The sequence below is a fragment of the Melitaea cinxia genome, chromosome 27 (assembly GCF_905220565.1).
Source record: "Melitaea cinxia chromosome 27, ilMelCinx1.1, whole genome shotgun sequence".
NCBI lineage: Eukaryota > Metazoa > Arthropoda > Insecta > Lepidoptera > Nymphalidae > Melitaea > Melitaea cinxia.
The window spans coordinates 2036898-2058306 of NC_059420.1; the positions used below are offsets into that span (position 1 = coordinate 2036898).

Genomic DNA, 21409 nt, shown 5'->3' on the forward strand with positions numbered 1-21409 from the left:
AATTCGCGCCAAAGATCCTGGTTTTCCGCAATCATTAACCAGCCTCTACCGGAAATCTTACGTAGATCATGTCCAGTGGACCGGAAGTAAAAATAAAAATATATATTTTTTAAGGATTAATATAATTATTTTATATAAACGATTTAAAAGCCTATTAATAAATAAAATATAATTTTGAACAAACCGAATCATTAAACCTTTTATATCTAATAAAAAAATAATAAATTCTGAGGGTAGTTGAAAATTAAAATATCAGTTAGAGTTTTATTAAATTCAATTTTCAACTGTACGGCTTTTAGTCGTCATTTGAAATCGTATTTTATTCAAGTTTTGTCATTTCTTGCATATAATTTTGTTGTTTTGTTGAAAGTGATTGAATATTGAATATAATTGTTGTAAATATCTCGCGTTGCCTTTTTTTTTCCGTTGTATATAATTATTCCTTGTTCCTTTCAACGAATCGACCAAATGTGTGAGACTGAACATTCTGAAGCTGCTTCGAAAAATTTCGAAGGTATGTAATATATTTATATTAGTACTTGTGATCGCCCAGTGGTCGAAATTCGATAATAATTAATTTAAATTATAAGTTTGAACAATAAACAAAAGATATGCGTGTGTATGTTAAATACGTGGTAGTGTGTGTAATTTTTTTTTTTGTTTTTTTAATTGGTTTAAAATATATTTTATGCATGATTAAAATAAATATTAGAACTATAAGTGTGCGAAATTTCATACTCCTCCGTTAGCGCAATTTTTGTAAAAAGGAGTACAAACTTTTTGCTTCACCTTTCCCTTGCGTATTAATATAGATGTAATTTAAAATGTTATATGTTCGTTTTACCCAAAATAAATCTTTGACAAGTCTAATTCTTTAGATTGAAAATATCATATTATATTATATATAAAAAATTTGAGGGCATTCTGTAATCAATATTAAAATCCAATATTTTTATTTTTATCTTGGCCGCACATTTCATTGATTGTACTAAGCGTATATGTATGAAATTTGAGTATATACGAAGGAATAGGGCGATTTTACTTACTATGAATTTTAGCGCGGTTTTGCACGAAACGCGAAGACGATCGCGGGAATAAGTACTTAGTAAAAACTCGTTTTTTATGTGAATTATTTTCAATAACGGAAAAATGAGTGATTTTTCGCTTCCTTTTAAACGTCTACTAACTAATCCGAATTTTCAACAACTATTGTTTTAGTTTTTTTTTAGCTTTTTCTGACCTGTTGCTTACAATAGAGTTTTTATATATTTTGTTTAAATACATTATCGAATCTCAGTTGAGTCACGAGATCAATGGATTAAAAATGTTAGTGCTTTATTATAAAATATGACATTTTATCGTTCGTATCCGGCATCATGACGTTTTGTAGAAAAGCCTTATAATATAACTAGCAATACCCGTGCGAATAATTCGCACTAAATAAGTAAAAAAATTACCGACCGCCAATCATGTTGACGTTTTTTTATATATATAATTTTAATAATTTAATTATTTACAAAAACAAAAGCAATAGTAAATATTTAGTTGTGGACGCCGGTAGAGAAAGCTATTATCTATATAATTGTGTTTGCTCGCAAATGAAAAAAAACCGGCTTCAATTACATCGACGAGTAATACAACGTAGATCGACGAAAAAATAGTCAAGTAACTACACGTTATCAAAGATTACTCAAAAAGTAGTTATCAGATCTCGATAAAATATATATGTGACCATATGATAAACATCAGCTTTCGATTAAATCAAAAATTATCAAAATCGGTAACCCAGTAAAAAGTTATTGCGGATTTTCGAGTTTCCCTCGATTTCACTGGGATCCCATCATCAGATCCTGGTTTTCTTATCATGGCACCAAACTAGGCATATCCCCTTTCCAACAAAAAAAGAATTATCAAAATCGGTACATACAGTAGAAAGTTATGCGGTATAATACAACGTAGGTCGACGAAAAAAGCAAAAACGCATTATTAGATATAACTCGAAAAGTAGTTGTTAGATCTCAAATAAATTTAAATGGGACCAGTAGACACAAACCACCTTTCGATTTAAAAAAAATTGTCGAAATCGGTCCACCCGGTCAAAAGTTCTTATGTAACATACATAAAAATAAAAAAATAAAATAAAAATACAGTCGAATTGAGAACCTCCTCCTTTTTTGGAAGTCGGTTAAAAATGGTATATAATTTATGTGAAGCAATTGTGAGGTTTTTTCTAAAAGGGGGGTAAACATAGTAACCTTAGCGTATTAATATATATCATTATTTACATGTACTCAGCACTCTTATATTGTTATATTGAGGTAACGCACCCGAACTTAAAAAGTACAACGTTTAACGACAGTTTCATTATACAAAAAAAAAATAAAAAAAATAACCCTAACCTATCCATACACTCCTCGATTGTACATAATATCCATTTTGTGTTTATTTTTAACGTATTGATATTATTTTTATTGATGGTTGAACTTTTAAAAAGTTACAGTGCTTAAATGAAAATTTTCACGGATTTTGACTTCAAAATTATATTGAGATGGTAATCTCGATTGTACCGATCCGTCTATGTATCTTCCTTATCTTAAGTGATAGGGGTTAATAGGAACCAGAAGTTGTATTCAATATTTTAGTATGATACAACTTTTTTTTTGCAGATGACGAACCACCAGCAAAGAAGCCACCACCAACGATACAGCTTGATGCTGGTTTCAAATGGAATTTACAGGTAATTCCATTTCCATTCCATCCAGGCAACAACCGCCCTGGTGTAGTGGGTCGAATAATCGCCTAAACATCGATTGTTTGCGGGTTCAGACTCCGCTCGGCATGGATATTTCTACAAATATTCCTTTCCGATTTGGATGGTCTATTCATGTGGGTGACCTCACCGTGCCTCAGAGAGTACCTTAAGCCGTCAGTTCCGGTTGTTATCTATACATATAATAAAATGGTAGGAAAGTCAAAACTGTACATTGAATATTTTTTTTAAAGAATACTTGGGGTGTGATCTACAATCGATACCGAAGCCAAAAATATAGTTTTTAGAATTTTTGTCTGTTTGTATGTATGTATGTCCGGGATAAACTCAAAAAGTACTGCATGGATTTACTTCAAATTTGGCACGAATATTATTAAGAAGTCGGGTCAACATATAGGTTACAAATTATTACGCTTATCACCTACGGGGAACGAGCAGTGAACCTTTATTCCTTCAACGCATTCTGTAACAACGTCTAATCTAATGACGCATATTTGAATGTTGTTATTATGTTAATGACCATGCTATAAGCTAGCTTCATACTATAAATAAAGACATTCTGTAGTATATTTAGTATCAGCATTGCACCCGTGCGAAGCCGGGGCGGGTCGCTAGTCATAAATACTTGATAGCGATAGTTACTCATAGTAGGGATCATATTCGCCAACCCCCAGTGGAGCAGCGTGGTGGATTAAGCTCCGATCGTTCTCTCGCATGGAGAAAGAGGCCTATGCCCAGTAGTGGGATATTACAGGCTGAAGCGTACATCCGATTTGGAAATTAAATTCTGCTGAGAATGGTTCGCAAGAAACTCAACACCATATGAAAATAAATAGGATCGTCTTTGCTTATACATCATCATCATCATTACAGCCTATACAGTCCACTGCTGGACATAGGCCTCCATAAGTTTACGCCAAAAATAACGTGAACTCATGTGCTTTGCCCATAGTCACCACGCTGGGCAGGCGGGTTGGTGACCGCAGTACTGGCTTTGTCGCACCGAAGACGCTGCTGCCCGTCTTCGGCCTGTGTATTTCAAAGCCAGCAGTTGGATGGTTATCCCGCCGTCGGTCGGCTTCTTAAGTTCCAAGGTTGTTTGCTTATACAAGTCAGAATTATTTTCTCGTGAGCCTTGCGATTGGTATTCCAGGCGTTGGCCAAGGCGGCGGAGTCTGTCGAAACCGGGGGGAAGTCCCCGGTGTCGGCTCTCAATGAGTTGGGCGTGAGGGTGTCCTACAGTGTGCTCAGGCAGGGCGGCCCCGCCCACTGCCCTAGCTTCACCGTCGCTGTTACTGTAAGTATCATAATATAACTTAAGAGGGTTGGGAGGGTCATTGTGTGGGTTGCCTACAGTGAAATGAGGCAATATTATATATTCTAACTGAGGTAGGGCACAGCAGGAATTTCCTGCTCAAAATATGGAGCACCCCGACTGGGGTAGTACCTCGACCTTACAGAATATCACAGCAAAATAATACTGTTTTCAAGCAGTATTGTGTTCCTGTTGGTGAGTGAGGTGACCAGAGCTCCTGGGGGGATTGGGGATCGGGTCGGCAACGCGCTTGCGATGCTTCTGGTGTTGCAGGTGTCTATAAGCTATGGTAATCGCTTACCATCAGGTGAGCCGTACGCTTGTTTGCCAACCTCTAGTGACATAAAAAAAAAATATATACTTTATTTGAATGGCGGGGGTTGTTGAGTTACGGGTGTTACAGTGTACGTAGTCATATATTTATCTAAAAAAATAATACATTCGGTTATTTATTATCTTACACTTTATTGTACACTAAACAAGAAATAAAATAAGCAACATTAACAATAATTAGTAGAAAAATGTACAAAAGGCGGCCGTTATTGCTAAAAAGCAATCTCTTCCAGGCAACCATACATATATTGAAGGTGTAGATGTACAGTTCCATAATATAAAAAATAATGTGAAATTATTCAGTAATAGACATACATACATATATAAATAAATTGTTTACATATACATACACATTACATACACATATACACATACACATTATAATATATATCGGTTTTGTTGATATAGCTATCGACTTTATCAACTAAACAATTTTTTTTAATAACTAGCTGACCCCGCAAACGTTTCTTTGCCATATATGTTATTAACCCGCTTAATCCCCCCCCTCCCCTCCTATAACTTAGGGGAATGAAAAATAGATGTTGGCCGATTCTCAGACCTACCCGATATGGACACAAAATTTCATCAAAATCGGTCAAGCCGTTTCGGAGGAGTATGGCAACGAAAACTGTGACACGAGAATTTTATATATTAGATTATATTGATATTGTAGATAATCGATTATCGAATGTGATAACTCGAATGCTCGAAATACTTGAAGTCATAGCAGGAAATTGCATTTATAACAATAAAAAAAAATGTTATGATAATAATGTTTCTGAATTATTCATAAGTTATATACATTTAAAATACATTATATATGTTGAAGCTATTTAATATTTAAATGTGAAGTGATAAATATTATCAGTAATAAAGCAACAAGTAATATGTTTCCCTGTTTTACGCGTATAATCTTCCTATAGTGTGTGTATGTAGGAGTAGAAAGTAGTTGTGTGTGTTATACTGGATGTTCAGTTATATATGTACAAGTTTTCATTGATTTTTTTATTCAAATATATGACATATTGATTCCTGTTTACTTTATTGAAAATTATTAATTTCATAAAATAACATTCACCATCATCATCACTTTAGCCTGATACAGTCCACTGCTGAACAAAGGTCTCCACAAGTTCACGCCAAAAATGGCGTGAACTCATGGGTTTTGCCCAGAGTCACTACGCTGGGCAGGCGGGTTGGTGACCGCAGGGCTGGCTTTGTCGCACCGAAGACGCTGCTGCTACCTTAGTCTGTGTATTTCAAAGCCAGCAGTAGGTTGGTTATTCCGCTATCGGTCGGCTTTTAAAGTTCCAAGGTGGTAGTGAAACTGCGTTATCCCTTATTCGACTCTTACGACACCCACGGAATGAGAGGGGATGGCTATATTCTTTTCTACCGTAGCCACACAGCGTAAAAAATATTATTTAAGTAAAATATGTGCTGTGTGGCTACGGCACTAAAGAATTTAGCCACCCCCTCTCTTCCCGTGGGTGTCGTAGGAGGCGACTAAGGGATAACAAGGTTCCACAACCATCTTGGAACTTAAGAAGCCGACCGATGGCGGGATAACCATCCAACTGCTGGCTTTGAAATACACAGGCCGAAGATGGGCAGCAGCGTCTTCGGTGCGACAAAGCCCGTACTGCGGTCACCAACCCGCCTGCCAAGCGTGGTGACTATGGGCAAAACACATGAGTTCACGTTATTTTTGACGTAAACTTGTGGAGGCCTATGTCCAGCAGTGGACTGTATAGGCTGTAATGAAGTAAAATATGATTTGACTAATGTAATATTTGTACATACAATAAAATTGTTTCAAATTGAAGCAAAAATTAATAGTTGCCTATTTCAATTGGTTATGATTTAAACTGAGGTGGGACACAGCAGGAAATGTCCTGTTCAAAATATGGGCCAGCCAGACTGGGGTACTACCTCGACTTTACAGAAAATCACAGCTAAATAATACTGCTTTCAAGCAGTTTTGTATCTCTGTGTAAGGTGACCACAGCTCCCGGCGGGAGGTAGGGGTAGGGGTAGGGTTAGCAACGCGCTTGCAATACCTCTGGTGTTGCAGGCGTCTATAGGTTACGGTAATCGCTTACCCGTGGTAATTCCCGTGCCTCTTGTATACTTGCATATATTTTTAACTAATTGACCCTATCGCTTCTACCTGCATTTTATAGTTATTACTCTGCTTATCCTATTTTATTGTCCCGCCTGGGTTAACATACGGTGTCGAGACGTTGACACTGGCGAAGTGACTGGTCCACAAGTTTGAAGCCGCTCAACGTGCAATGGAATGGGCTATCCTTGGAGTTTTTCTCAAAGACAGGATTAGAAATGAGACTATCCGCGAGAGAACCAAAGTAACAGACATAGTCCAAAGAATTAGCGATTCGATGTGGCAGTGGGCTGGTCATCTGTGTCGCAGGACTGATGACTGTTGGAGCAGACGGGTCCTAGAGTGGGGACCGCGTCTTGGCAAAATCAGTGTGGGACGTCCTCCGGCCCGCTGGACCGACGATCTACGTAAGATTGCCAGTGTAGGCTGGATAAGGATTGTAGGAAACCGGGATGTCTGGTGCGAACTTGGGAAGCCTATGTCCAGCAGTGGACTGCAATAGGCTGAACTGACTGACTGACTCTGCTCATTATATTTAACGACCGCTCTGGTGTAGTGGTACAAATACTTCTTTCCGGTTTGGATACCTGTCCTCGTGGGTCTCCCCACCGTGCCTCATAGAGCACGTTAAGCTGTAGGTACCGGTTGTTATCAAATATCCGATAGCGATCGTTAATAATAGTTGGCAATACATCCGCTAGCCCGCAGTGAAGCAGCGTGGTGGATTAAGCTCTCTCTTCTCCTACATAGAGAAGGGGGTCTATGCCCAACAGTGGGATGTTGCAGACTGAATCGTGACTCTACTTATAAATGTTATTCATAGTACGATATATATAAGGACTGACAGACAATTTCTTTTTAATATCCAATATAAGAAATCACATCAAAATGGATATAAGTAAAATAACCGACAACGAATTAAAATATAAGCATCCAATATCAATACTAAATGAATATACAAACGGTTTTACGTTCAGATGTGTGGGTAAAACCGGGAGCGAGCATATACCGACGTTTTATGTACATGTTACGGTAAATATCTTTACTATATACTAGAATAATTGTTTGCTAGCAAACGAAAAAAAAACCGACTTCAATTACATTGACAAGTAATACAACTTAAGTAGACGAAAAAAAATTAACAAACGCACTAGTCGTCACGATTTTCGAGGGTTCACCTCGATTTCTCTGGGATCCTATCATCACATCCTGGTTTCCTTATTATGGTACCACCCGTGGTATATCTCCTTTCCAACAAAAAAAGAATTATCAGAATCTGTGAATAAACGACGAAGTTATCCCCGAACATACATAATATATATACGGTCGAAATGAGTAACCTCCTTCGTTTTTGAAGTTGGTTAAAAACAATTGTAATAAACAAAAAAAAAGCTGACTTCAATTTCACATCGATAAGTAAAAAAATGTGGGTAGTCGAAAAAAATTATCATTTAAATTAGTATCTTCTAAATATCACAAATGGAATACAATCGAAATTTCCATGAGACCTTATTCGTGGCCAGTAACTAGTCTTGCTCAAAATGTAGCAACTGTGAAATAATAATAAAAACTTAATAATTACTAAAAATATATAGGGTTCCTAACTTAATAATGATTAATTTTCTATTTTCGGTTTTTTAAGGTTTTTTTTTTTTCTTTTCAGCATTAAAAATTCATAATAAATTTTAAATGCCGAAGTTTACAAGTATATATTAATACGTGAAGCAAAAACTTTGTACCCCCTTTTACGAAAATTGCTCGAACGGAGGAGTGTCTAATTTCACACACTTATCTAATATGTAAAATTCTCGTGTCACAGTTTTCGTTGCCATACTCCTCCGAAACGGCTTGACTGACTGATGAAATTTTTTGTGCTTATCCGGTATCTATGAGAATCGGCCAACATTTTCATCCCCCTAAATGTTAGGGGTAGTCCACCCCTAAATTTATTTTCTTTATTTTTTAGACAAAATTTTTAATTTCTATTTTTTTATGATACAAAATTAAAAAATACATACAACCCTAAATTTTCACCCTTCTACCACCAACCCCTATTTCTTAATAGCGTTTAGCGACAAGACAACGTTTGCCGGGTCAGCTAGTAGTTTATATAGAGAAGGAGTGCAGAATGCTAATATATTTTTTAAAATTATGCACAAAAATACATTAAATCAATTAAAAAAAAGCCTTACACACACTATAACATGTGTTTGACACACACACGCATATATACTCTTTTGTTTAATGTTCAAACTTATTTAAATTATGGTCGAATTTCGACCACTGGTCGACCACTAGTTATTAGGTATAACTAAAATAGTACTAAAATAATTGTGTTTGCTTGCAAACGAAAAAAAAAACCGACTTCAATTACATCGACGTGTAATACAACGTAAAAATAGTCAAGTAACTACGCGTTATCAAAGATTACTCAAAAATTAGTTATCAGATCTCGATAAAATTTATATGTGACCACATGATAAACATCAGCTTTTGATTAAATTAAAAATTATCAAAATCGGTACACCCAGTAAAAAGTTATTGCGGATTTTCGAGAGTTTCCCTCGATTTATCTGGGATCCCATCATCAGATCCTAGTTTCGTTATCATGGTACCAAACTAGGGATATCCCCTTTCCAACAAAAAAAGAACACACTTTACATTAAAAAAAAATACAGTCGAATTGAGAACCTCCTCCTTTTTTGGAAGTCGATTAAAAAAAAGAAGTTAGCCGATGGTATTTTAATTTTATTATTAGTCTGTGTTAATTGGTGTTCATTTTTTTTTTTTGAAGAAGAACACTTAATTGTTATATAAGTCGGTACATAGTGTAACGTTAAATTCTTTTTATACAGGTAGCGGATATGACCTTTGAGGGTTGGGGTCACAGTAAAAGGGAGGCACGAGCGTCGGCCGCAAGAACATGCCTGAGTGCCCTTTTGGCTCGCGCGGGAAGAGTACTCCCTAACCCTGGACCACAACCTGACTTCACAAGCGATGAGCCACCAAAGTACCCAGGTATGAACAAATATATTGAAATATGGCACAGATGGAAATATCCTGCTCAAAATTCGGAGCAGACCGACTGTTGAAGGATATCAAGCTTACAGAAAATCACAACTAAATAAACATTGCTTTCCTGTAGCTTTGTGTTGTTGACCAGACTCGCCACAGGAACACAAGGGAGTATCCAGGAGCTCTTTCCTGGAGAGGGGTTAGGGGATTGGGGATTGGGTCGGTAACATGCTTGCGATGCTTCTGGTGTTGCAGGTGTCTATAGGTAACCGCTTATTACCAAGCGGAATGTACGCTTGTATGCCACATTTGTAGTATAATAGAAAACAAAATCTAGTAATTAGTACTAGTGCCTATAGATTGGTACAGCCATCGGTCCGGATATTTAGCGCTGACCTTTATTTAACTTTATGGTAGAGCACAGCCGGAAATTTCCTGCTCAAACTATGGAGCACCCCGACCGGGGAAGTACCTCGACCTTACAGAAGATCATAGCTAAATAATACTGTTTTCAAACAGCGTTGTGTTCCTGTTGGTGAGTAAGGTGGTCACCTTACTCGAAGAGCTCTGGGGGAATTAGGGGTAAGTTCAGCAACGTGCTTGCAATGTTTCTTGTGTTGCAGACGTCTGTAAGCTGCGGTAATCGCTTACCCTGATGCTAGCCCTACGCTAGTATGCCGACGAAGTTATATAAAAATTGAAATAGATATTTAATGAGTACTAAATACTATTGCATTTTATTTGTTTTTGCTTTGTTTTCGCCCCGTGGCGTATTTTAATATTTAGCGCCCATGGCCAATAACCTTGACCTTTTTTAAGGACTTCAAAGGAGGAGGTTCCTCAATTCGACCGTATATTTTTTCGTGTATGTTCGCGGATAACTTTGTCGATTTGAACCGATTTTGATGATTCGTTTTCGTTTGTTGGAAAGGAGATATCCCAAGGGTGGTACCATGATAAATCTGGATCTGAGGATCTGATGATGGCATCCCAGATAAATTGAAGCCTTCGAAAATCGTAGTGGCGGCTAGGGCGTTTATTTTTTTTTTAATTTTTTACTTTTTTTTCTGTTTGAAGTCGTTTTTTTTTTAATTAATAATTATTGGGCTGCCCATTCCATAAATTCATCATTATTTTTTTGCATCCATACGACCATATTTGCGTCCCCTGCGACAAAGCGATCCCCGCTCCGACCCGAGCGTTCAATGTCCGCGCCCATACATATACAAACTTTTTAAAAATATTATTATTTCTTTCAGTGTCCGAATTTCAGTGCATCGAAACCAAGATACAGCCACCTGAAGTGAATGACAAGAAGGCGTGTGCACCTTCCGGTAAGATTTTGTTAACATTTACTAAGAAATATGTACAACATTGAAAAGAAAACATTATTTTGCCACATTTGGGGACATTCATTAATTACGTGAGCTCAGAATGGGGGGGGGGGGTTCAATGAAATCTCACCAAATCTCATTTAAACTGATAATAATCGAAAATCTCACATCAACTTCAAAAAATATATAATATTACAGATATTGAAAAAAAATGATTTTGAGTGTTCATTATGCCCGCTAAAATAAATCTCATGGCTATCAAAATAATTTAGTTTTTGCTTGGAATGTTAATTAATTTAAATAACTTAACTATAGTGAAATAATTTAGAAGTAAAGTTTGTGTACTATACGATACGATATATGTTTTCTGGCACCTATTATCGTATAATAAATAATTACTGGAAGGGAATGGTGTTGATAGCCGAAATACAGGCTGTGCCTAGTTCGGTTACAGATGCTAATCTCATTGCTTCTGATATTGTTGCCACATTATCATTGTAATATAGTGCTAAGTTTGTAAAATTAAGATATTATTATTATATTATTATTATTATAGTATACATGAACGGTTTATTGTTTTCTCGAATAATAAAAATAAATTTAGTTGAAAATATTTTTAATGTTAATCTCACGTAAAGGAGGGGGGGGGGGGCTGTCCAGGGAAATCTCACTAAATCTCACCTAAGGGGGAGAGGAGTCTAAACTGATCGAAAAATAGCTCGAGTAATTAATGGATGCCCCATAAGGGGTTGTCCATTAATCATGCGAAGTTCGAAAGGGTGGGGAGTTCGGAAGAAAATCATGAAATATGTTGAAAGATCTGACCTTATTTTCTCAAATTGAACACTAATTGTTAAGATTTTTACAGATTTTTATTACACAACCGTTCGGTACAAATGTCGAGAATAGAATACCCACATTATCACATTACTTTTTAAACGTCAAAAACATTAATATGTTCGTTCCTGTGTTGCTACATGTAATTAATTAATTTAATGTGTTACTAACAAACTGAAACTTACTAAATCTAATATCAATGTAAGTTATGACAATAAATGTATATTACATATTATTTAATATCTAATAATTACATCTTAATATAGTATCTTGGCTAATAAACCTTACACTCCCAAGGACCAACCAAACTAACCAACCAATAACACCTTTCAACCTTGATGTCTGAATGGAAATTTTGCATCACGTTGTTTATTTTTCTAAAACTTAATCAAATCATTCCAGTATTTAAATCGGAAAATTTCAATATAATTATGTACTTTGCATGAAAAATACACGTGATTTTGGGAATGGGGTAGTCTAAAACCTTAACACATATCACTAAGGGGGGGGGGGGGGTATCGATATCTATCGATATCTATATTTAAATGATAACTTTGGACTACCCACGTTGTATTACTTATCGATATAAATTTAAGTCGGATGTTTTTTCGTTTGCGAGCAAACACTATTATCTCAATTTTGAAAATTATAATTTATATACCAACGTGTACATGTTAAAAAGCTTGGTTCGTAATCCATCAAGCTGCTCCACAGCGGATTGGCTGATAGTCTAAAACGGAAATGTTTGTTCCAGGCCTCTTCGGGCCATCAGTGTCTCCAGTCCACAAGAGCCCCATAAACACCCTCTACGAGAACTACCCTGGTATCACGTTTATCTGCACCTTCGGCGACGGATCTCCTCTGGATACAGTGCAGGGTAATTTTTTTTTTCCTATAATTTTTCTGTTTTAATTTAAAAAAAAAATTATGTTTGAATATCCCGTTGGCGCAGTTTGTAGTGATGATTTCTGCTCCGCGGGTTGCGGGTTCGATTCCCACCTGAGTCTGGGTGTAATATTTGTATTTATAAATTTATATATGTACTATTCAAAAATATATTTAGCTATATCAGTCGACTGTTATCTCTGACACAAGCATTCAATTGCTTACTTTAGGAACAGACGGTCGTGTGTTTATGTTATATGATGATGATATTTTTCAAACATTCAGAAAAAAAAACAAAAATATCCCGTTTTTTTTATAGAAAAATTGCAATAATCTATTTTTTATTTGTTGAATAAAAGTGATCACAATATAATTTTTTTTGTAGCTCCAGTCCAACTGAGCCACAGTATGCGGTTCAAAGTAGTTTGTCAGATTAAAAATCAGACTTTCGAAGGATATGGTGAGTGAAAATAAATTTAAACTATCAATAACTGTAATAAATAATTTTAATTTGAAAAAATGCTTACTAGAATGAAGTAACTTATGATAACGGTTTTGATTTTTAATAATATTAATTTATTTATTATTTATTTATTTCTTGAATAAATATAGTCAAACACTTTTACGTATTAAAAAAAAAGAAAAAAAACAGCAGTACTGAAATAAAATTAAACAAAAAGTAATTTTTGAATATCATATCAAAAATTGACCGCTCCAGCGGGGTTCGAACCCGCGTCTCCGACTGACCGTGTCGGCGCTCTAGCCAATTAAGCTATGGAACGATGTACCCGCCAGAGCGAAATTATGTATGTATTAAATGTTTAGAATTCCTAATGTGTGGGTACACAAAAATAAAATCGTACATATTAAAAAGTAATTTATTTGCTTATATAATAAATTATCTAGGTGTACAAAATCAAAATTCTTTCTTTTTTTCTACCTTTTTATCTTTCGTACTGTACTGTCTGATGATGTGGTCTCCAGGGTCGAGCAAGAAGCTGGCCAAGCTGGCGGCGGCTCGCTCTGCCCTCGGGGAGATGTGCGAGCGGGGAGCGGCGCAAGCCAGGCCTTCTGCTTCGGACGCCCTGCCGCAGGCGCTGGCTGACCACATCGCCAAGTAACTACCTTCATCATTACAGCCTATACAGTCCACTGCTGGACATAGGCCTCCACAAGTTTACGCCAAAAATAATGTGAACTCATGTGCTTTGCCCATAGTCACCACGCTGGGCAGGCGGGTTGGTGACCGCAGTACTGGCTTTGTCGCACCGAAGACGCTGCTGCCCGTCTTCGGCCTGTGTATTTCAAAGCCAGCAGTTGGATGGTTATCGCGCCATCGGTCGGCTTCTTAAGTTCCAAGGTGGTTGTGGAACCTTGTTATCCCTTAGTCGCCTCTTACGACACCCACGGGAAGAGAGGGGGAGTAACTACCTTGTGTTACACGATATTTTCATACAACTAGGTCGGCAGACAAGCGTACGGCTCACCTGATGGTAAGCGATTACCGTAACTTGTAGACGCATGCAACACCAGAAGCATCGCTGTGTTACCGACCCAATCCCCAACTCCCTTAGGCTCTGGTCACCTTACTCACCAACAGGAACACAATGCTGCTTGAAAGCAGTATTATTTAGCTGTGATCTTCTGTTAGGTCGAGGTACTACCCCAGTTGAACTACCTACTCCAGATTTTGAGTAGAAAATTTCCTCCTATACCCTATATTTCAATGAATTGTGATATTTAAAAAGGTAATTGAAAATTACAGGTTGGTCAATGAGAAATTCAATGAAATAATGAAAGGTGACCTCGTGCACTCCAAGAGGAAGGTCCTCGCAGGCATCGTGATGACCATCGAGAACAAGATCGAGGGGGCCAAGGTTCGACATCCATATCGATTTATTATATCATAACAATTATCAAATTAAAAGTTTAATTCTGAATATACATATAATCACGCCTCTTTCCCGTAGGGGTAGGCAGAGACCACTTCTTTCCACTTGCTACGATCCTTACACACTTCTTTCGCTTCGTCCACTGTCATTATTCCCTTCATACATGCTCTTCGGTTTACTACTCTTGGGTACTCTTGACCTGGCCATTTTTCAAGACGTCCCTTATTTGGTCTCGGAACGTCCACCTAGGTCTACCCCTTCCAACCCTTCCATCCACACTCGCCTTATACACTTTTTTCGTCAATCGTTCTTCACTCATTCTCTCGACATGACCAAACCATCTGAGCATACCTTTCTGAATTTTTGTCACTACATCTTTCAGAACACAACGTTTCATAATGAGATAAACGTTGTGGTCTTTAATTATGCCAATACTTATATTTATTTCCGTAAATGTCTTAAATCATGTGGAAAAAAGGTCATACTCATCCAACTTCTGGATCGAATTTTACTAAAACTAAGAACTGCAGCGAGGAAACTCGCTTTTATGGAAAAAAATCCCATCAGGCTTTGACTGTTTGAATATTTTGCCGATTCTTTCCAGAATCTACATTCCGTATCGGTGGTAGATTCACTTTTAAACATAATAATCATTTTTTAAAAAAAAATTTTTCGCTAAATATCGATTCGAAAGTGCTTTTGAAGACTATTTAAATAAAGTTGTTTTTGATTTCACTTCAGCCTATCGTAGTCTGCTGGACATAGGCCTCCACAAGTTCGTTCCGAAAAATGTCGTGAACTCATGTGTTTTGCCCATAGTCACCACGCTGGGCAGGCGGGTTGGTGACCGCAGGGTTGGCTTTGTCGCACCGAAGACGCTGCTGCCCGTCTTCGGCCTGTGTATTTCAAAGCCAGCAGTTGGATGGTTATCCCGCCATCGGTCGGGTTTTTAAGTTCCAAGGTAGTAGTGGAACTGTGTTATCCCTTATTCGCCTCTTACGACACCCACGAAATGAGAGGGGATGGCTATATTCTTTACTGCCGTAGCCACATACATAGCTGTTGATTTGATTTAATTCTTCTGGTCTGGACGTTTGGTTTTGTGCGTGATGTGTAATGTCATGTGTGTCAGGTGATCGCAGTGACGACGGGCACGAAGTGTGTGTCTGGCGAACATATGTCGGTTCGAGGCCGGGCCGTGAACGATTGCCACGCAGAGGTGAGTTTTATATAAAATACTAGCTGACCTCACAAAGATTATTTTGCCGCTAAACGTTATTAAAAATAATTGGTGATAGAATGAAAATTTAGGGTTTTATGTATTTTTCAATACCAAGTCATAAAAAAGCTATAATTCCAAATGTGCAAATTTATTTACCCCCTTATATCACATAAGCTAAGTTAAGGTAGCCAAAGTAGACAATTAGGACGTAAATAGAGGGAACCGGAAGAAAGGTGATGGATGTAAGAAAGATCAAGTATGAGGCATGAAAGTACGAGAGGCATAAAAGCGAGAACTGGTATGAAATAATAGATAGCAAACAAAGTCTCCGACCCCTATATCGGAGGGTTAGAAAAAAAAATACCAAGTCATAAAAAAATTAAAATAAAAAAATTTTTGAATGTCATATCAAAAATTGACCGCTCCAGTGGGATTCGAACCCGCGTCTCCAATGTCTAATGTGTGGGTACACAAAAATAAAAATCGTACATATAAAAAAATTTGCTAAAATAATTTAAAAAATAATTATTTTGAGGTGGGCAACCCTTAAGGTTGCACATAACACTGGGTATACTCGTATTGCCTAAGTTTGTAATGTAACCAATGTTAAGATATAAATTTTCATTTTATTATTTGATTTTTTTGCTGCCTGGAGTAACGAGGAAAGATCGGATTAGAAATGAGTATTATAAGGGGAAGCTTGAAAGTAGCACCCGTGACAGAGAAAATGAGGAGCAATAGGTTAGCGTGGTATGGGCATGTAATGAGGAGGGATGACCGCTATGTCGGTAAAAGAATGTTAGGGATGAATGTCGAAGGACGAAGAGCGATCGGCAGACCGAAAAAGCGATGGATGGATTGTGTGAGTGAGGATATGAGAAAGAAAGGAGTAAGCACTGAAGTGACGAATAATAGAGAGGAATGGAAGAGAAAAACATGTTGTGCCGACCCTACATAAGTGGGATAAGGGCAGGAAGATGATGATTTTTTTGCTGCCTTAACTTTCTTTTATTATTGTCGAGTTTTTTTGTTTTTGTTTTTAATTTCTTTGTATTATTATTTTTGTAAATTACATTATTTTGGCTTTAGTTACGATTGTTGCAGCCGCAGATGCCAAAAAAAGCAATTTACTTATAATAATTTATTGATTTAAATTACAATTAAACTTATAACTAAAAAGAGGCGATTCCCTACTGATGTTAAGGCGAAGAATGATTTAATAAAATGAAGTTGAAGAAAGGTTTCCACGGTGTGGCCGTCGCTGCGGTGGTCGCTTTCCGTTGCTTGCCATCTTCGTCCGAAATGATGTTGAAATCTTGCACGTGTGCCATACAGAAATAAGGCTGTGGGCACACCTGGGTTTCTTATATTCAAATATATTGTTTAATTATCTTCGTATGAAGTTAAGTCGGAGGCACACTGATACCGTGGGGTTAGGCTAGTGTTACACTTTCATTAAGTGTGTATATCACCTTATGACGAAATAAATGTTTTTATTTCATTTCATTTCATTTTACTGATTCTCAGACCTACCAAATATGCACAAATTTTTTTGGAGGGGTTTGGCCCTGGAGGAATTACATGATTTTTGTAGTAAAACTTCCTTACGCACGCTTAATTTGGGTAGTAAACTGGTGAGTACGTGAGCGTTACAAAAAGTGTGATCGAACGAGGCGAACGGAAGTTGAGAGGGAGAATAAGTTAGTGAAGATAGTAAGAGATAGAGTTACGTTTCGTAAGTTTTACTTCAGTCGTGTGGTCTAAATCGTTTTTTTTTTTTCAATGAACGTACACATAAATAATACATGTATGAATAAATAAATATTTCTGTCTTTCGCGATAAATGTGCGATATGTGTATTCTGATTGGTAATAATAAGTTATTTTTGTTATAGGTAGCGGCGAGGAGATGTCTACAGCGCCATCTGTACGCACAATTATTGATGTACGCGAACGCTGCAGGTAAAAAAGTAAAGTTATCTGACATTGACTGCACACACACACACACACAGAAATATATTTATTTTTATTTATTTATTCTTAATGTACACCGAAATACAGACACATATAAAGAAAGATACAATACAAGATGTACAAAGGCGATCTTATCGCTAAATAGCGATTTTTTCCAGATAACCTTTGGGTACTGGACACGATACAGTAGCAGCGGTTAGCAGTGTGCACAAATTAAGGAGGAAAAATCAATAATAAATCGATAAAAACTACGATATGATAGACTTACATAATTATTAAAAAAGAAAAAAAACATATAAATAAGTAAATATTTTAGTATATAATATATAAAACACATATATACACACATACATACATACATACCTATAATTACATTGAGACATACATGTATTTACATAATAATATGCATAAAAAATAATTAGATCCATAAAATATACATTAACAATATATATCCTTACACAACACACACAGAAGACACACATAAACCTTCACGCATATTCCATGACCATGGTGGGCCATGTTTCATGTTTTAGTGGACGAAACAACCTCCTATAAGGCCTAGTTATGTTAGGTCAAAGCGCGCGTCAGCAGAATGGAAGAACTCGCATTGTTTCACGCTTTGGAATCGTATGTTACGAGAAAGTCTATTTAGAATTAGATCGGGGATTCAACCAGAGCGTGTCATTCTCTTCGGCCGTGTCCATTTGTAATTTTATATCATTACTAGCTGACCCCGCAAACGTTTCTTTGCCATATATGTTATTAACCCGCTCAATCCCCCCCCCCCCCCCCCAACCTTATAACTTAGGGGTATGAAAATTGGCCGATTCTCAGACCTACCCGATATGCCCACAAAATTTTATTAAAATCGGTCGAGCCGTTTCGGAGGAGTTCAATGTTTAACACCATGACACGAGAATTTTATATATAAAATAATTAATTAGTTTTAACTTTTAATTATTGTAATAAAATTTTAAAAAGCCCTTTCTCGCTCCCTTAAACTTGTACCGTGAAATTGGTTCAAATTAATAAATAACAGTCACGCTGTAAGAATATCAATATATTGGTGTTAATATTACGATGCAACGCCTGCAAACAATACAAAACTGAACCAAAAAATAACCTAATTCTGATTAATATCTCTATATCATGTCAGACCCGACCGTCCCCATACCCGAGTCGGACATCGAACCCTTCCCGGGCGGGGGCTACCAACTGCGGCCGGACCGCCAGCTGCACCTGTACGTCAGCACGGCCCCCTGCGGGGACGGCCGCATCTTCAGCCCCCACGAGCACCACGAGACCGAGCCCGACAGGCATCCCAACAGGTAACTCACTAAACTGCTGCCTCCTGCCCCCCCCCCCCCCTAGTGGGGAGTAAATACCTACGGAAACTAACGGTCTTACTTATAAAAATCTCGCTAAGCAATACTTAGCCACCGCTTAGTTAAACCGCTCTTAAGCTACAAATCCATGTTTAACTTTTGTTTACTTATAAACGTTGATTAGCTGTTACTTAGTTAAGAAACGAACAAAGAATGATAATTTTTTTTTTTTTTCTAACAAATACACGCAAGTAAGTAGATCAAACGTCACAATAGAACAGCTGATTTATGTGAAATCCGCCATCTTGCCGCTTAGCAGGAGTTAAATAGTGTTTAAATTTGACGGCTATTTAAACACTACTTAACGACTTCTTAACGCTAAATAGTGTTTATAAGTGAGGTTTTTGCTAATCCGTTGCTAAGCAATTGATTAAAAATTAAGAAACGTTTATAAGTAAGACCGTAAATGTTTATTTGTAATTTTCTGACTCCCCACGAGCATCTTGACACTGGACCCGATAAGTATGCTAACGGGTGGGACGGTCATTTATGACAGGGTAATGGCAGGGTTGACGCCGCGTTGGCGCAACGGTCACAGCTATGGATTGTACCGGTTGCGCTGGCGATTGCGGGTTCGATCCCCGCACTTGACATACGTTTGTATTGGCCATACAGGTGTTTGCCGTGGTCTGGCTGTTTGTGCAGTCCTTGTGGGTCTCCCCACCGTGCCTCGGAGAGCACGTTAAGCCGTCGGTCCCGGTTGTTATCATGTACACCTGATGGCGATCGTTACTCATAGTAGGGAATATATCCGCCAACCCGCATTGGGGCAGCGTGGTAGATTAAGCTCTGATCCTTCTCCTACAAGGGGAAAGAGGCCTATGCCAAGCAGTGGGATATTACAGGCTGAAGCGAGAAGAGGTGAGGTCACTGATGACAGAATTAAAGGTTGATACGACTAGGGAAGCTAGCTTCACGTTATTTTTTTATTACCACTTTTTTTAATATTTGACTGTTTTGTTAAAAATACTTTTTATGCAATTAAATTACTTTGCAGATTAGCACGTGGTCAGCTCAGGACTAAAATAGAGTCTGGTGAAGGAACCATACCCGTGAAGAACTGCACCAACATCCTTCAAACTTGGGATGGCGTTTTACAGGTAAAATTTACTTAAATTACTGTTAAAATTAGGTCTACTGTTTGATTTTACTTGTGATAACCCTATCAGCGGGTTTAGTATCAGGGGTTAGGGAAGGTTCGTCAAAATTACACCACGAATATAGCTTATGTTTTAAAATGTGGTCATTCTAAGCGATAAGCTTTTTTCGTATATAATTTAGTAGTTTTTATGTGAAAGAGTAACAAGATCAGTTAAATAATTTTGTTAACAATTAGTGTTCCTGTGGTGAGTAAGGTCAGCAAAGCGCTTGCAATGCTTCTGGTGTTGCAGACGTCTATAGGCTACGGTTATCGCTTACCATCAGGTGAGCCGTACGCTTGTTTGTCGACCTAGTGAAATAAAAAAAGAAACTCTAAAAATATCAACCGAGATAACTTGTTTGCTGATTTCAAGGGTTTCAACCGTTGAAAGAAGTAGGAGAGAGGGGGTAGATAGTCTGTATTGTTCTGATACAGGAACATATGAAGGGGTATAGTTTTGGATCATCTCTGATGCAGCCTAATAACGTCGTTTTCTGGTATCATGGGAGGACGGGGTGATAGTTTGAATAGTTGCGATGCTGGAACGTATGGGGGGGGGTGGTTCCTGACCATCTGTACTGTAGCCCATCACCGGTGGCAGGGCGAGCGGCTGCTGACCATGTCGTGCTCGGACAAGGCGGCGCGCTGGTGCGTGTCGGGGCTGCAGGGCGCGCTGCTGGCGCGGCTGCTGCGGCCCGTGTACCTGCGCTCGCTGGTGCTGGGCTCGCTGCTGCACCACCACCACCTGCACAGGTAGGGGGGGGGACGATATGTTACAAGGCGGCGCGCTGGTGCGTGTCGGGGCTGCAGGGCGCGCTGCTGGCGCGGCTGCTGCGGCCCGTGTACCTGCGCTCGCTGGTGCTGGGCTCGCTGCTGCACCACCACCACCTGCACAGGTAGGGGGGGGGGACGATATGTTACAAGGCGGCGCGCTGGTGCGTGTCGGGGCTGCAGGGCGCGCTGCTGGCGCGGCTGCTGCGGCCCGTGTACCTGCGCTCGCTGGTGCTGGGCTCGCTGCTGCACCACCACCACCTGCACAGGTAGGGGGGGGGGACGATATGTTACAAGGCGGCGCGCTGGTGCGTGTCGGGGCTGCAGGGCGCGCTGCTGGCGCGGCTGCTGCGGCCCGTGTACCTGCGCTCGCTGGTGCTGGGCTCGCTGCTGCACCACCACCACCTGCACAGG

The 21409-nt window shown here is 38.4% G+C and overlaps 1 protein-coding gene across 1 annotated transcript in view; it reads left to right on the plus strand.

Moving 5' to 3' along the window:
* Positions 1–468: 468 nt before the first annotated feature.
* The window catches only part of LOC123667264 (double-stranded RNA-specific editase Adar), a 43971-nt gene continuing 23030 nt past the window's right edge, over positions 469–21409 (plus strand). Inside the window, exons 1-14 of the mRNA XM_045601222.1 lie at positions 469–514; positions 2667–2737; positions 3924–4067; positions 9396–9558; positions 10815–10889; positions 12481–12603; positions 12997–13071; positions 13596–13728; positions 14377–14488; positions 15636–15722; positions 17620–17686; positions 18855–19026; positions 20081–20183; positions 20826–20977. Of these exons, the coding sequence (XP_045457178.1) occupies positions 469–514; positions 2667–2737; positions 3924–4067; positions 9396–9558; positions 10815–10889; positions 12481–12603; positions 12997–13071; positions 13596–13728; positions 14377–14488; positions 15636–15722; positions 17620–17686; positions 18855–19026; positions 20081–20183; positions 20826–20977 (1523 nt within the window). The remainder of the gene's footprint in view (positions 515–2666; positions 2738–3923; positions 4068–9395; positions 9559–10814; positions 10890–12480; positions 12604–12996; positions 13072–13595; positions 13729–14376; positions 14489–15635; positions 15723–17619; positions 17687–18854; positions 19027–20080; positions 20184–20825; positions 20978–21409) is intronic.